Genomic DNA, 15,004 nt, shown 5'->3' on the forward strand with positions numbered 1-15,004 from the left:
CTACCCAACAATAACATGCGCATGGGATATTCTTCTCAAGTGAACATGGGATGTTTTCCGAAAGAGACTACATGTTAGGCCACTAATTAAGTCTCAAGAGATTTTAAAAAACAGATATCATAGAAAGTATCTTCTCTGACCACAGCAAGTTGAAGTTAGAAATCAAGAACAAAAGGAAAACTAGAAAATTCACAAAATTGTATAAATTAAACAACACACTTTTAAACAACCAAAAGATCAAAGAAGAAATCAAAAGCAAATTTAGAAATTACTTAGAGATGAATGAAAACAAAACCACAACATACCTGCATATGGGATGCAGCAAAAGCAGTGCTAAGGAGGAAATTTATAGCTATAAATGCTTATATTAAAAAACAAGAAAAATCTGAACTCAATAACCTCACTTCACAACTTAAGGAACTAGAAAAAGAACAGACTAAACCCAAAGATAGCAGAGGAAGGAAATAATAAACATGAGAGCAGAGTTAAATGAAATCGAGAATATAAAAACAATAAAGAAAATCAATGAAACCAAAATTTGGTTCTTTGAAGAGCAAGAAAATTGACAAACCTTTAGCTAGCTAGACTAAGGAAAAAAGAAAAGGCTCAAATTACAAAAATCAGAAATTTAAGTGAAAAATATTACTATCAGGGAATTTCCTGGCAGTCCAGTGTTTAGGACTCCACACTTTCACTGCCAAGGGCCTGGGTTCAATCCCTGGTCAGGGAACTAATCCCACAAGCCTCACGGTGAGGCCAAAAAAAAAAGAAATTACTATCAATTTTACAGAAATAAAAAGGATTATCAGAGAGAACTATGAACAACTGTACACCAGCAGAATGGATAACCTAGATGAAATAGACAAATTCGTAGAAACACAAAACCTACCAAGACTAAATCATGGAGAAACAGGAAAACTGAATAGACCTGTAACTAGTAAGGAGACTGAATCAGTAATCAAAAATCTCCCAACAAAGAAAAGCCCTGGATGCAATGGCTTCACTGGTGAATTCCAGCAAACATTTAAAGAAAGAACTAGTCCAATCCTTCTGAAAATTTTTCAAAAAAATTGAAGAGAAGGAAACACTTCCCAACTCCCTTTATAAGGCCAGCATTACCCTGACACCAAAGCCAGACAAACACACTACAAGACTACCGATCAGTATCCCTTATGAACACTGATGCAAAATTCCTCAACAAAATGCTAGCAAGCAGAATTCAGCAGTATATTAAAAGGATTATACAACATGACCAAGTGGAATTTGTTCCTGGAATGCAAGGATGGTTCAACATATGAAAATTAATCAATGTAATATGCCACATCAACAGAATGGATGGGGGAAAACACATGATCACCTCAAATGATGCAGAAAAAGCATTTGACAATATATAACACCCTTTTATGATAAAAACACTCAGAAAAACTAGAAATGGAACAAAACTACCTCCATATAGCAAAAGTCATTAATAAAAAACCCACAGCAAGCATCATACTCCGTGGTAAAAGACTGAAAGCGTTTCCTCTAAGGCAAGGATGTTTGCTTTCACCACTTCTATTCAACATGGTATGGAAGTTCTAGCCAGAGCAATTAGGTAAGACAGAGAAATAAAAGGCATCCAAATTGGAAAGGAAGGAATAAAATTATCCCTGTTTGCAGATGACATGATTTTATACGTACAAAACTCTAAAGATTCCACAAAAAAACTGTTAGAACTTTCTGAACTCAGCAAAATAGCAGGATACAACATCAGCACACAAAAATCAGTTTCATTTCTACACATGAACAATCTGAAATGGAAATTACAAAGACAATTCCATTCACAATAGTATCAAAAAGAGTAAAATACTTAGGAATTAACTTAACCGAGGAGGTGAAAGACTTATATGATGAAAACTACAAAACATTGCTGAAAGAAATTCAAAAAGACATAAATAAATGGAAACACGTCTCATGCTCATGGATTGGAAGGCAATATATTAAGATGTCAGTACTAGTCAAAGTGACCTACAGATTCAATGCTATCCCTATCAAAATCCTAAAGACACTTTTTTTTCAGAAATAAAAAAATCCATCCTAAAATTCATATGGAATCTTAAGGGACACCAAGTAGCCAAAACAATCTTGAAAAAGAAGAACAAAACTGCAGGACCCACACTTCCTGCTTTCAAAACTTACTACAAAACTACAGTAATAAAAAATAGTGTGGTATTGGCATTAAGACAGACATACAGACCAAGGGAACAAAATACTGAGCCCAGAAATAAACCCTTGCATATACAGCCGAATGATTTTGATAAGGGTGCCAAGACCATTCAGTGGAGAAAGGACAGTCTTTTCAATAAATGGTGCTGGGAAAACTGGATGTCCACATGCAGAAAAATGAAGCTGGACCCTTACCTAACACCAAATACAAAAATTAACTCAAAATTGATCAAGGACCTAAATGTAAGACCTAAAATAATAAACTCTTAGAAGAAGAGAGGAAAAATGCCTCACAGCACTGGATTTGGCAATGACCTCTTGGATACACCACCAAAGGCACAGGTAATAAAAGAAAAAAATTTTAAATTGGACTTTATGAAAATTAAAAATTTTTGTGCATCAAAAGACAGTATCAACAGAGTAAAAAGGCAACCCATAGCATGGGAGAAAATATTTGAAATCATATTATCTTCATAAGGGATTAATACTCAAAATACAGAGAGAACTCCTAAAACTCAACAGTAAGAAAAAAATAACCCAATTCAAAAATGGGCAAAGGACTTGAATAGACATTTTTTCCAAAGAAGACGTACAAATGGCCAATAAACACATTAAAAGATTCTCAGTGTCACTAATCATTAGTGAAATGCAAATCGAAACTATAATGAGATACCACTTCATACACATTAGGATGGCTACTATCAGAAAACAGAAAACAGTAAGTGTTAGCAAGGATATAGAAAAAATTGGAACCCTTGTGCACTGTTGGTGGGAATGTAAAATGGTACAGGGGCTGTGGAAAAAGTATGGTAGTTCCTCAAAAAATTATAAACAGAATTACCACAAGATTTAGCAATTCACTTCAGGTTTTATGTTCAAAAGAACTGAAAGCAGGATATCAAAGAGATATTTGTATACCCATTTTCATAGCCCGTATTCACAATACCTAAAATACGGAAGCAACCTAGGTTGCATCCATCAACAGATGAACAGATAATCAAAATGTGGTATATACATACAGTGGAGTATTTTCTTTAAAAATATTTATTTATTTGGCTGCATCGGGTCTTCGTTGCAGCGCACGGGATCTTCGCTGCAGCGCGCGGGCTTCTCTGTAGCCGTGGCATGGGGTTTTTCTCTCTTTAGTTGTGGCTCGGTTTTCAGAGCCCGTGGGCTCTGTAGTTTGCAGCATGCAGGCTCTCTCACTGAGGCGCGCGAGCTCAGTAGTTGTGGCGCGCAGGCTTAGTTGCCCCGCGGCATGTGGGATCTTAGTTTTCTGACCAGGGATTGAACCCGCGTCCCCTGCATTGGAGGGCGGATTCTTTACCACTGGACCACCGGGGAAGTCCCTACAAATGGAGTATTATTCAGCCTCAAAAGGGAAGGAAATTCTGCAATATGCTACAACATGGATGAACCTTGAGGACACTATGCTAAGTGAAATGAGCTGGTCACAAAAAGACAAATACTGTCTGACTCCACTTATATGAAGCACTTAGAGTAGTCAGAATCATAAACACAGAAAGAAGAGTGGTGCTTGCCAGACGGTGCGGGTGTATGGGGGGGAGAATGGGGAGTTATTGTTTAATAGGTATAGAGTTTTAGTTTTACGAGATGAAAACAGTTATGGAGATGGATGGTGGTGATGGCTGCACAAAAACATGAATGTACTTAATACCACTGTACTGTGTAGTTACAAATGGTTACGATGATAAATTTTACGTGAAGTGTACTTTATCACAATAAATTTTAAAAGATTTGCACTATTAATTGTGTGTAATTTCTTTCTCAATAAAAAAATTACATAAAAAGAAAAAATCAGTTGCAGGTTTATAAACCTAAGTGCGAAGGCTAATGAAAATAGCTTCAAACATAACACATGAGCGTATTTCATGAGCTTGAAGTAAGGAAAGTTTTCTTAAACAAGATGCAAAAAGCACTAACCATAAAGAAAAAGATTCATAAATTGTGCACTACATTAAAAATTAAGAACTTCTGTTGGTCAAAAGACCCCATTAGGAGAATAAAAAGGTATGACAGAGAGGGCAAAGGTATATGTAACCGGCTTGTAACCAGAACATATCAAGATGTCCTAAAAATCAGAAAGTGATAGACAAAAACCTCAATATAAAAATGGGTAAAAATTTTGAGCAGATCCTTTACCAAAGAGAAACTCCTAATAGCCAACGATGAAGTAAAAGCTATTCAACCTCCTCAGTAATCAGGACAATAGAAACCAACATCATAACAAGATATCATTACGTCCTCACCAAAATGGCTCTACTAAGAGGGCAGTGGACCCGTGCGAGAGAAGATGCGCAAAGACAGAACCCCGTGTGCATTTCTGGCAGCTGTGACTTTGGAAGGCAATTCGGTGTTGTCTGATAAAGCTGCACCAGCAGCCCACCCTGCCTTGTACCCCAAGAAGCATGTGCCCACGGGCCCAGGAGACGTGCTCAGGGGTGCAGCACGGTTTGTAATGCCTGCAAACTGGGAATGACCCCGATGCCATCAACAGTGGGATGGAGTCCTTCAATGGAGGACAAGGCACCAAAGGACATGCACTAGAAGCTGGGACACAGGGGCTGAGTGAGAGAGGTCAGACACAACCGTTAACTTACAGCTCTTTCAAAAGGAGAGACGACTCTATTGTTTAGGTTTTGAAGTGGAAAACTGTAAAGGAAACCAACAACGTAACGACTATAAAAGTCAGGACGGGGGGTTGCTTTTGGCAGCAGGAAGAGGGTTCTGATAGGGGAGGGCAAGCAGGGCTTCTGGAAATTTTCTGCTTTGACCTAAGTGATGGTTATACTGGAGTTTCCTTTAAAATAACTTAAGTGGAGCATTTAATGCATCTTTTTCATGCATCTTTATGCATCACTCTGTATTTTTTATTTTTCACAGTTAGAAAACTTTGATTTTGCTTCTTTAAAGAATCCAAGAAACGTCACCAACTACAAGGGGCAATGTCCTTGCAAGAACCTAAGTTTGGAGAAGGTCAGTGGGTATCCACTAAACCATGCACACATCCACATGGAGAGCAACCAGATGTGACGCTTGTTTAATCCTTTCAAAGCGTGGTACTCCCCTGCAGGAGTCAGAGATAGGAGGAACAGTGCCAACATCAGTCTGGGGCAAACAAGGAAGGGAAGAAAAGGAAAGTCACCCTAGAACTGCCAAGGGACCAACTCATCAGACAGGAGAGAGCTAACACATGCAAACAGTCTGACAGAAGAATGTACCCCAAGAAGTGCTGAAGTCCTCTTCATCTCTTCCTTGTTCACCTGAATGTTGTGGCTTTCCATCACTGTGATTCAAAACCAAAGCAGATAAAAATCTGTACTGCAGCAACAAATCATTTCTGAGAAAGACTGCAGTGCCAGGAGCAAGCCTCACCCCCCGATGAGGACCAAGATGACAGTGCGAGCTCGGCAGTGTCCATGAGGGTCAGTACTGGAGCCCAGCAATGGTGGCAGTGGGCATGGGGACACTCTGGATGGAGAGTCGCCCCCGGCCGCTCAGCTGCCACGCTGGGCGAGGCTCTGCTCTCCCGGGTGCCCAGCAGGACAGGGCAGGTCAGGGGCTAAGAGCAAAGGCAGAGCAGAGCCTGCAACAGTGCTTGCAGGGGGTTCTCACGAAGCAGAAGGGTCCATCATACCAGGACCAGGACAAGTGCTGACCTGGAAAACATCCAGACAGGCCTCCTCCCCCCACCACTGCTCTCAGGGCTGTGGGAGTCTGGCAGGACACCTGCAGAACAGGCAGTACAGAAGGGATACCACGTGACCCAGATGTTAGAACCTTAGAGTCCTTCTAGACCAAGAGGTGATGCGGTCCAATCCCTCTTGTTAGAGAAAGGGAAAGTTAAGGGCTCACTACCTCTTCGGTGCCCATATGATGCACTGCCCGCCCCAAACTAAGTCAAGAGAAAACAGTCTTCCCAAAAGGTACAAAGAACTCTCTAGAAGGATGACTGGACATCATCTTTAGGGTACCTTACCTGCCAAAATTGGTATCAGAGGAAGCTCCAAAGTACAAAACAGTTGCCATAAACCATAAACCTGTTTCATAGGAAGAAATGACGTCAGTGTTACTTTTACACTATTATTTCTACCCGCGTTTGCTGAACAGCCTACTTAATTTCATTGAGCAACTCCTCTGGTGGGCATGGTTGGTTCCCCTACCCTCCTTCCTAATAAAACTCCTATTTTTGTCAAGTATCCTATTTTATTACCAAGCCCTAGTAGAGATATTCAGAAATACCTGGTAGGACAAGTCCCACTCCCACTTTTCTTTAATCTTTCTCATTTTTAAGTGTGATTTAGGTATTTGTGGACTTTTAGTCTCCCATTTTAATTTCAAAATAGGTTTTCTGAATTCCCAAAAATTTAACTAGAATTTTCATCGATTTTGCACAGACTTTATAAATTAATGTGGGGAGACGTGCACCACCTTCGTCTACTCGGATCACCTCCCACGCTCTTTATCAGGGTTTCCATCTGAGAGCCCTCTGCCTCGTCTGTCCTTCTGCTGTGCCCTCACCTTCTCGGCTGCCCCTAGGACCCATCCTCTGTCCTGCTCTTGGCCCTGGAAGAAGGGTAGACGCCCTCCAGGCCACATCAGCCGGGCTCCTTCTCTGCTCTCGGGCTGGTTTTGCCCATTCAGGGGCAGGAGGAGAGGGAAGCGGGTTTCCCCTGCGCCAGCCCACAGTGCACTTCTGGCCCCAGTCCTTGGCCTGCAGCCACCGCTTCTGGCACCCAGCTCCTGGTCAGCAGCCCCCTGCAGGGGCACTGCTTTCCCAGGGTCCCTGTAGCAGCCCGCCCTTTGAGCCCAGGGGTGGAAAAGCTTCCAGCCAGTGCCTGCCCCTGCAGGCTTCTCGGTCCCTTCTGGCCCCCTGACTCCTGCCCTTGCTGTGGTTCACAGTCCCTTCATTCAACCCTTCTTGACGGGTCCTTCAAATGACCTCTGCTTCCCAATGAGACTCTGAGTGGAGCTGTGTCCATCACTACTAACTGAAATAAACTCTTAGCTTTTATGTTAACTGCAGAGTTAGAGACATTCCAATTGAATTGAGTCTTTAAAAAAATGTTACAATTGTTGTCAACCTATAGAAAACATTTTTAAAACTTCAGGTCTTATCATCTGGACTGCCCTTCTATGAGTGAGGCGCAGATTCACTTGGCCTCAGAACCCCGTTTCCTGCACAAAGACACCGAGGGTACTGTTTCCTGTGAGCATGGATGCAAATGAAAGACAGCCCTTGGACGGTGAAGTTACAACGAAATGCCTTGCCTTGAGCTGGGAACAAAGGCCCATCGTAAGTCTGTAGAGCACCCTCAGGTTCGCATGTACATTCTGATTCTTTAAAAGATCAAAAGAATTAAACATTAGGCACATTTGGCAGCAACGTTCATCACAATCTAGGAAGCGGCAGTGTTGCCTCGGCAGAGAGCACACGTCTGGTGCCGCCACCCATCGCCTCAAGCAGAGCAGTTCCCACACTTTGGAAGGTACTTCTCAGGCAAATTCAAGCTACCTATTGCTTTCTTACTTTCTCCCCAACCCAGTTTTCCTCATTTTACAGGAAATGACCCACAAAGAAGCTAAGTGCCCAAGGTGCAAAGATCGCACGGTAGAGACAGACCTGGCCCCTCGGCTTGCCCCTCCACCCACCGCGGGCGTCTGGGAGCCAGCGCCTCGCCCACACTCACCGCCGGTCCCCGCCCCAGACACACACAGAGACCCTGGGAGGTGGGCCAACAGGGTCTGTGTCCAGCTGACCAAGAGGGCGGTGGTGAGCCGCGGCCCCGACAGTCAGTCGAATTCTGCCCCCCTGCGCAGAGCCCTGCGTCCCCACTGCACCCCTCCCGCTGCCACACGGCCCCCCAGACTCCAGGCGGCCAGCCTCAGTTTAGAGACACACACACCGCCGCCCCCGCCACGATGATCGGCGGCTGGCTGTGCACCCCGCGTTTGTCTTGCCGCCATCCCGGGTCTTGGCTTCCCCGGGAACCACTAGCTGGGAGGCACCACGAGCACGTCCACGTGAACGCGTCGGCTGTGTCCGGCAGACGGCCGCCACCCTGCTGCCTGAACGCGCCTCCCCGACGGCAGCGCTGAGCCGCGAGGCTTCCCCGGGACGGCTCGCGCTCGGTGGCGGAGCTCTGGCCCCTCGCGGCTCAGCCCGGCCGCAGCTCGTCTCCCCACGGTCGTCATCTTCCTTCTCGCCATCCGAGGTCTCCGGCCTCCCCGACAGGAGCCACACTCTCGTGAGTCCTCACTGCTTCCCCGCTGCTCCTTGACCCGGACGGCGCTTTCCTTTCCCCTCCTTTCATACCACCGCCCCAGGGCAGCAGGAGACCCTGCGGAGCAGCGGGCCGCCTTCCACCTCCTGCAGACACATTGCTGGCCTGTTTAACAAGATACGAGCCGAAGTTCATCCCAGGCAGCCTCCTTCCCGCCTGGCGTGCGGAGGAGGGCCTCGGGCGAAGCTTCCCGGTGGGACCATAAGGCAACGGCTTATGGTCGCACAGCTCTGGGAGCAGCTGCTCGGCCTGGGTGAGGGGCTCCGACTTCTCGCCAGGGAGAAAACACACCCGCTGGAGCTGGTGCTTTGTTCCGTGCAGCCACTCCCATCCCTAACTTGCACGTGTGTATACTGGAAAGAAACTATACTTTAGAGTCAGAAATCCAAACTCTGAACTGAACCATGACCTTGGGCAAGGTGCGTGTACATGAACCCTTCTGCACCTGGGTTCTCCTCTGCAAACCTGGGCTAACACAGAGGCGGACAGCTCCCTCCTTCAGCAGTGATATCTCGGCTTGTGTCTGGGGAAGTTCCCGCCCCAGCAGCATGGATCTGGGGAGACTGCCAATCTCCACGCCCTGCCTGCCCTGCCGAGGGGCGGACATGTGACACAGTCGTGGAAAGGAGACTCTAAGTGCTAAAACTTTGAATCTTGGACAAAAGTGACGTGTAGAGAAAATGATCACAGCTCATTGCCAGCCCCCGGCCCGTGGGCTCCTGCTGCCTGGGTCCCCAGACCCGCCTGACTCCTGTCTTCCCAAAGCTTGGTTCTGCTTTTCGTCTGAGGCTCTGAGCTACCCCACATTCCTCTGACAAATCTCTTTTTAAATTAAGGGAGAGTGAGTTTCTATATTTCCAACCCCAAGCCCCTATCTGACACAGATCCCTCCCCAGCTGTGGGTCTGTAGGATCAAGCACCCCAAGCAGCGACCAGCCCCCAGCTCAGCCCTGGCACGCAGGGCAGGCTCACATGGCCTCCTGCTTGGCCTTCTAGTCATGCTTTTAACATGTGCCTGTTAACTTACACCCAGGAAGTCTGAACAGAGTGGCCTGCTGGTGGCCGGCGCTGCTCCCGCTGGGACGCCTCCTCTGGCCCTGCTGTGCGGCCATGTCAAGTCTCCCTCTCGCTGGGCTCCGGGCAGGTTCCAGAGCTGCAAGTACCTGTGCTTCTCCAGACAGTGGTTCCTAACAATTGGGTGCATCTTGAAAGAGGGGGCTCAGAGAGACAGACCTGGGCAGTCTTACAATTCTCCCCGCAGGGACTGAGGAGAGGCCTTCCCAGGCCTCGGCCACAGCAGCTGTATCACCAGCATGAAGAATTTATAAACAAGCAGCTCTCTGCTCACAGAGCTGGCGACTCTCTGACACAAAGAATCCATTTAGAAGAATCACGCTGTGAATGGCACCTCCCAGGAACAGTTGACAGAAATCACCCATCTTTATTCAGTATCCTCTATCAGAAATGTCAGGGTAAACAGCATTTCTGCTGAATAAGTAAAAATGAATGTCAGCAATGTTCTTTTTCCTACTGGACTGTCTATGAAGTAGAAGTTCCTAGAGGAAAATTTGGGTTGTATTAAGGTTGATAGGGCTTCCCTGGTGGCGCAGTGGTTGAGAATCTGCCTGCCAATGCAGGGGACACGGGTTCGAGCCCTTGTCTGGGAAGATCCCACATGCCGTGGAGCAGCTGGGCCCGTGAGCCACAACTACTGAGCCTGCGCGTCTGGAGCCTGTGCTCCGCAACAAGAGAGGCCGCGACAGTGAGAGGCCCGCGCACCGCGATGAAGAGTGGCCCCCGCTTGCCACAACTAGAGAAAGCCCTTGCACAGAAACGAAGACCCAACACAGCCCAAAATAAATAAATAAATAAATAAATTTATTTAAAAGAAAAAAAAAAAAAGGTTCATAAACCTTATCTTAAAACAACTCACCACAGTCTTTCTTGAGGAATTTCCATATGTGCTGTTCACCTTAACTGTGATGGAGTTTCCAAAGTATTTTGCCACTAAGTCTTCAAAAGAGGGTGCAGCACCAGTAGGGTCTATGAGCCACGCAGCAATTCTGGGATCTAGCCCTACAAACTCAGCAACTACAGAGAAAAAGATCATTTAATCAGTCTAAGAAAAATGAATAATTACACTTTTCCCTGCTTTAACAAGGTTCTCAAGGTTCAAATGAATAATTATGGTACTACCATCCCCTCAAATCACAGACCTAAGTACCAACGTGATGCTCCCTCACTCCTAAAGAATGTTGAGCCTTTGATAAGAGTGGCCTCCACAAACCAGGTCCCACACAGCCAATCTCCATGGGGAATCCATCCCAAAGTAACTCTCTCAAAAATGTTAAAAGAGATGGAAGTCAGAATCCTCAGCCACACCCTTGCCTTCTCTTCCCCACTCTTCTCCCTGCTCTGGAGCCTCTCTCTGCCCCACACACCTCTCTTTTCAACCACACATGTCCCCGTGTCCACTCTTTCCAAGCCTCCCCTCCTCCACCCTCCTGCTGGGCTGCCTCCCAGGCCACCCCTAACCCTGCATCGGGGTGTCAGGAAAAAAGTCTCTCGAGTGAAGGAGGAGCGGTGGAGCCACCTGAGCACACAGCGGCTGGTGGGCAGTGTACGCGAGGGTGAAGATACCAGACATTCTGTGCAGTCACTCTGAGGTGAGGAAACCCTGTGAGACAGCTCGTGTGCTGCACCATGATGTGTGAAAAGAGTGGTGGTAGAAGGCTGCCCGTGAGCCTGGGAGGCCACATCACCCCTTAAGTGTTAGTTTTCTCGTCTGAAAACTGGGAGAAAAATCACTGTAAGTATCCATGGGACACATATGAAGGTGCTTTTCAAAAAATAAAAGTGATGGGGACTTCCCTGGTGGCACAGTGGATAAGACTCCGTGCTCCCAATGCAGGGGGCCCGGGTTCAATCCCTGGTCAGGGAACTAGATCCCACATGCATGCTGCAACTAAGAAGCCCGTGAGCCGCAGCTAAGGAGCTGGCAAGCTGCAACTAAGGAGCCCGCCTGCCACAACTAAGGAGCCCACAAGCCATAACTAAGGAGCCCGCCTGCTGCAACTAAGACCTGGTGCAACCAAATTAAAAAAAAAAAAAAAAAAAAAAAAGAGCCTTATAAGAGTATGTCCTACTATTATAAAAAAAAATAATAAAGTGATATTTGCTAAATACATTTTAGTACCAGAGTATTTTAGACATGGAGAGGAGTTATAAAAGGATGGGGAGGCTGATAAATTAAGACGTAAGTCTGAATCCTAAGTGACTGCTTTCTGAAGTTACTTTAACATTTTGAAGTGTGCTTTACAAAAATAAGGAGTCTGCCTTTAAATAAAACTGTAATCTTAGATCACATCACACTAAATATATTTTCTGGCATCTTTAAATCATAGTAGTCTAAGAGATTTATATTTACCAAAGCAGCCAGTATCATCGCTTTTTTGTTTGATGCATGGGACGTCTCCTATGGTGGCAGATATGGAACTTGGGGTGACAGGAAGTCTGTAGGCACTCTGGCTACTTGCCGCCCAAGTCAGCCATCATGACTTCATGTAACCATGTCTGCCAACACTGACCAAGCCAGATTATTTCATTCTACTTGCCTTTTCAAAGCTCTAATGTTTCAAAATTAAGGGTTCTTATCAACATTTTTTAAATTAAAATTTACTTTTTTAAAAAACATTTTTATTGGAGTATAATTGCTTTACACTGTTGTGTTAGTTGCTGCTGTATAACAAAGTGAATCAGCTATACGTATAGATATATCCCCAAATCCCCCCCCTCTTACATCTCCCTCCCACCCTCCCTATCTCACCCCTCTAGGTGGTCAGAGCACTGAGCTGATCTCCCTGTGCTATGTGGCTGCTTCCCACCAGCTATTTTACATTTGGTAGTGTATATATGTCAATGCCACTCTCTCACTTCGTCCCAGCTTACCCTTCCCCCTCCCCGTGTCCTCAAGTCCATTCTCTAATTCTGTGTCTTTATTCCTGTCTGCCCTTTGGTTCTTCAGAACCTTTTTTTTTTATTATTCCATATATGTGTTAGCATATGGTATTTGTTTTTCTCTTTCTGACTTACTTCATTCTGTATGACAGACTCAAGGTCCATCCACCTCACTACAAATAACTCAATTTCATTTCTTTTTATGGCTGAGTAATATTCCATTGTATATATGTGCCACATCTTCTTTATCCATTCATCTGTCGATGGACACTTAGGTTGCTTCCATGTCCTGGCTATTGTAAATAGTGCTGCAGTGAACATTGTGGTACATGTCTCTTTTTGAATTATGGTTTTCTCAGGGTATATGCCCAGTAGTGGGATTGCTGGGTCATATGGTAGTTCTATTTTTAGTTTTTTAAGGAACCTCCATACTGTTCTCCATAGTGGCTGTATCAATTTACATTCCCACCAACAGTGCAAGAGGGTTCCCTTTTCTCCACACCCTCTCCAGCATTTATTGTTTGTAGATTTTTTGCTAATGGCCATTCTGACTGGTGTGAGGTGATACCTCATTGTAGTTTTGATTTGCATTTCTCTAATGATTAGTGATGCTGAGCATCCGTTCATGTGTTTGTTGGCAATCTGTATATCTTCTTTGGAGAAATGTCTATTTAGGTCTTCTGCCCATTTTTGGATTGGGTTGTTTGTTTTTTTGATATTGAGCTGCATGAGCTGCTTGTATATTTTGGAGATTAATCCTTTGTCAGTTGCTTCATTTGCAAATATTTTCTCCCATTCTGAGGGTTGTCTTTTCATCTTGTTTATGGTTTCCTTTGCTGTGCAAAAGCTGTTAAGTTTCATTAGGTCCCATTTGTTTATTTTTGTTTTTATTTCCATTTCTCTAGGTGGGTCAAAAAGGATCTTGCTGTGATTTACGTCATAGAGTGTTCTGCCTATGTTTTCCAATAAGAGTTTTATAGTGTCTGGCCTTACATTTAGGTCTTTAATCCAATTTGAATTTATTTTTGTGTATGGTGTTAGGGAATGTTCTAATTTCATTCTTTTACATGTAGCTGTCCAGTTTTCCCAGCACCACTTATTGAAGAGGCTGTCTTTTCTCCATTGTATATCCTTGCCTCCTTTATCAAAGATAAGGTGACCATATGTGTGTGGGTTTATCTCTGGGCTTTCTATCCTGTTCCATTGATCTATATTTCTGTTTTTGTGCCAGTACCATACTGTCTTGATTACTGTAGCTTTGTAGTACAGTCTGAAGTCAGGGAGTCTGATTCTTCCAGCTCTGTTTTTCTTTCTCAAGATTGCTTTGGCTATTTGGGGTCTTTTGTGTTTCCATACAAATTGTAAAATTTTTTGTTCTAGTTCTGTGAAAAATGCCCTTGATAGTTTGATAGGGATTGCACTGAATCTGTAGATTGTTTTGGGTAGTATAGTCATTTTCACAATGTTGACTCTTCCAATCCAAGAACATAGTATATCTCTCCATCTGTTTGTATCATCTTTGATTTCTTTCATCAGTGTCTTATAGTTTTCTGCATACAGGTCTTTCGTCTCTTTAGGTAGGTTTATTCCTAGGTATTTTATTCTTTTTGTTGCAGTGGTAAATGGGAGTGTTTCCTTAATTTCTCTTTCAGATTTTTGATCATTAGTGTTTAGGAATGCAAGATATTTCTGTGCATTAATTTTGTATCCTGCTACTTTAACAAATTCATTGATTAGCTCTAGTAGTTTTCTGGTGGCATCTTTAGGATTCTTTATGTATAGTATCATGTCATCTGCAAACAGTGACAGCTTACTTCTTCTTTTCCAATTTGTATTCCTTTTATTTCTTTTTCTTCTCTGATTGCTGTGGCTTGGACTTCCAAAACTATGTTGAATAATAGTGGTGAGAATGGGCAACCTTGTCTTGTTCCTGATCTTAGTGGAAATGGTTGCAGTTTTTAACCACTGAGAATGATGTTGGCTGTGGGTCTGTCATATATGGCCTTTATTATGTTGAGGTAAGTAAGTTCCCTCTAGGCTTACTTTCTGGAGAGTTTTTATCATAAACGGATGTTGAATGTTGTCGAAAGCTTTTTCTGCATCTATTGACATGATCATATGGTTTTTATCATTCATTTTGTTAATATGGTGTATCACATGGATTGATTTGCGTACATTGAAGAATCCTTGCATTCCTGGGATAAACCCCACTTGATCATGGTGTATGATCCTTTTAATGTGCTGCTGGATTCTGTTTGCTAGTATTTTGTTCAGTGATATTGGCCTGTAGTTTTCTTTTTTTGTAATTCTGTTGATTTGAGTCTTCTCCCTTTTTTTCTTGATGAGTCTGGCTAATGGTTTATCAATTTTGTTTATCTTCGGAAAGAACCAGCTTTTAGTTTTATTGATCTTTGCTATAATTTTCTTCATTTCTTTTTCATTTACTTCTGATCTGATCTGTATGAATTCTTTCCTTCTGCTAACTTTGGGGTTTTTTGTTCTTCTTTCTCTAATTGCTTTAGGTGTAAGGTTAGGTT

At 44.0% G+C, this 15,004-nt stretch overlaps 1 protein-coding gene across 1 annotated transcript in view; it reads right to left on the reverse strand.

The window, feature by feature from the left end:
* Positions 1 to 15,004, reverse strand: part of POLN (DNA polymerase nu) — a 174,725-nt gene that overhangs the window by 115,727 nt on the left and 43,994 nt on the right. Inside the window, exons 8-11 of the mRNA XM_061191053.1 lie at positions 10,444 to 10,601; positions 7,498 to 7,566; positions 6,206 to 6,266; positions 5,448 to 5,512 (exon numbers count right to left, since the gene is read on the reverse strand). Of these exons, the coding sequence (XP_061047036.1) occupies positions 5,448 to 5,512; positions 6,206 to 6,266; positions 7,498 to 7,566; positions 10,444 to 10,601 (353 nt within the window). The remainder of the gene's footprint in view (positions 1 to 5,447; positions 5,513 to 6,205; positions 6,267 to 7,497; positions 7,567 to 10,443; positions 10,602 to 15,004) is intronic.

The sequence above is a fragment of the Eubalaena glacialis genome, chromosome 5 (assembly GCF_028564815.1).
Source record: "Eubalaena glacialis isolate mEubGla1 chromosome 5, mEubGla1.1.hap2.+ XY, whole genome shotgun sequence".
Taxonomy (NCBI): Eukaryota; Metazoa; Chordata; class Mammalia; order Artiodactyla; family Balaenidae; genus Eubalaena; species Eubalaena glacialis.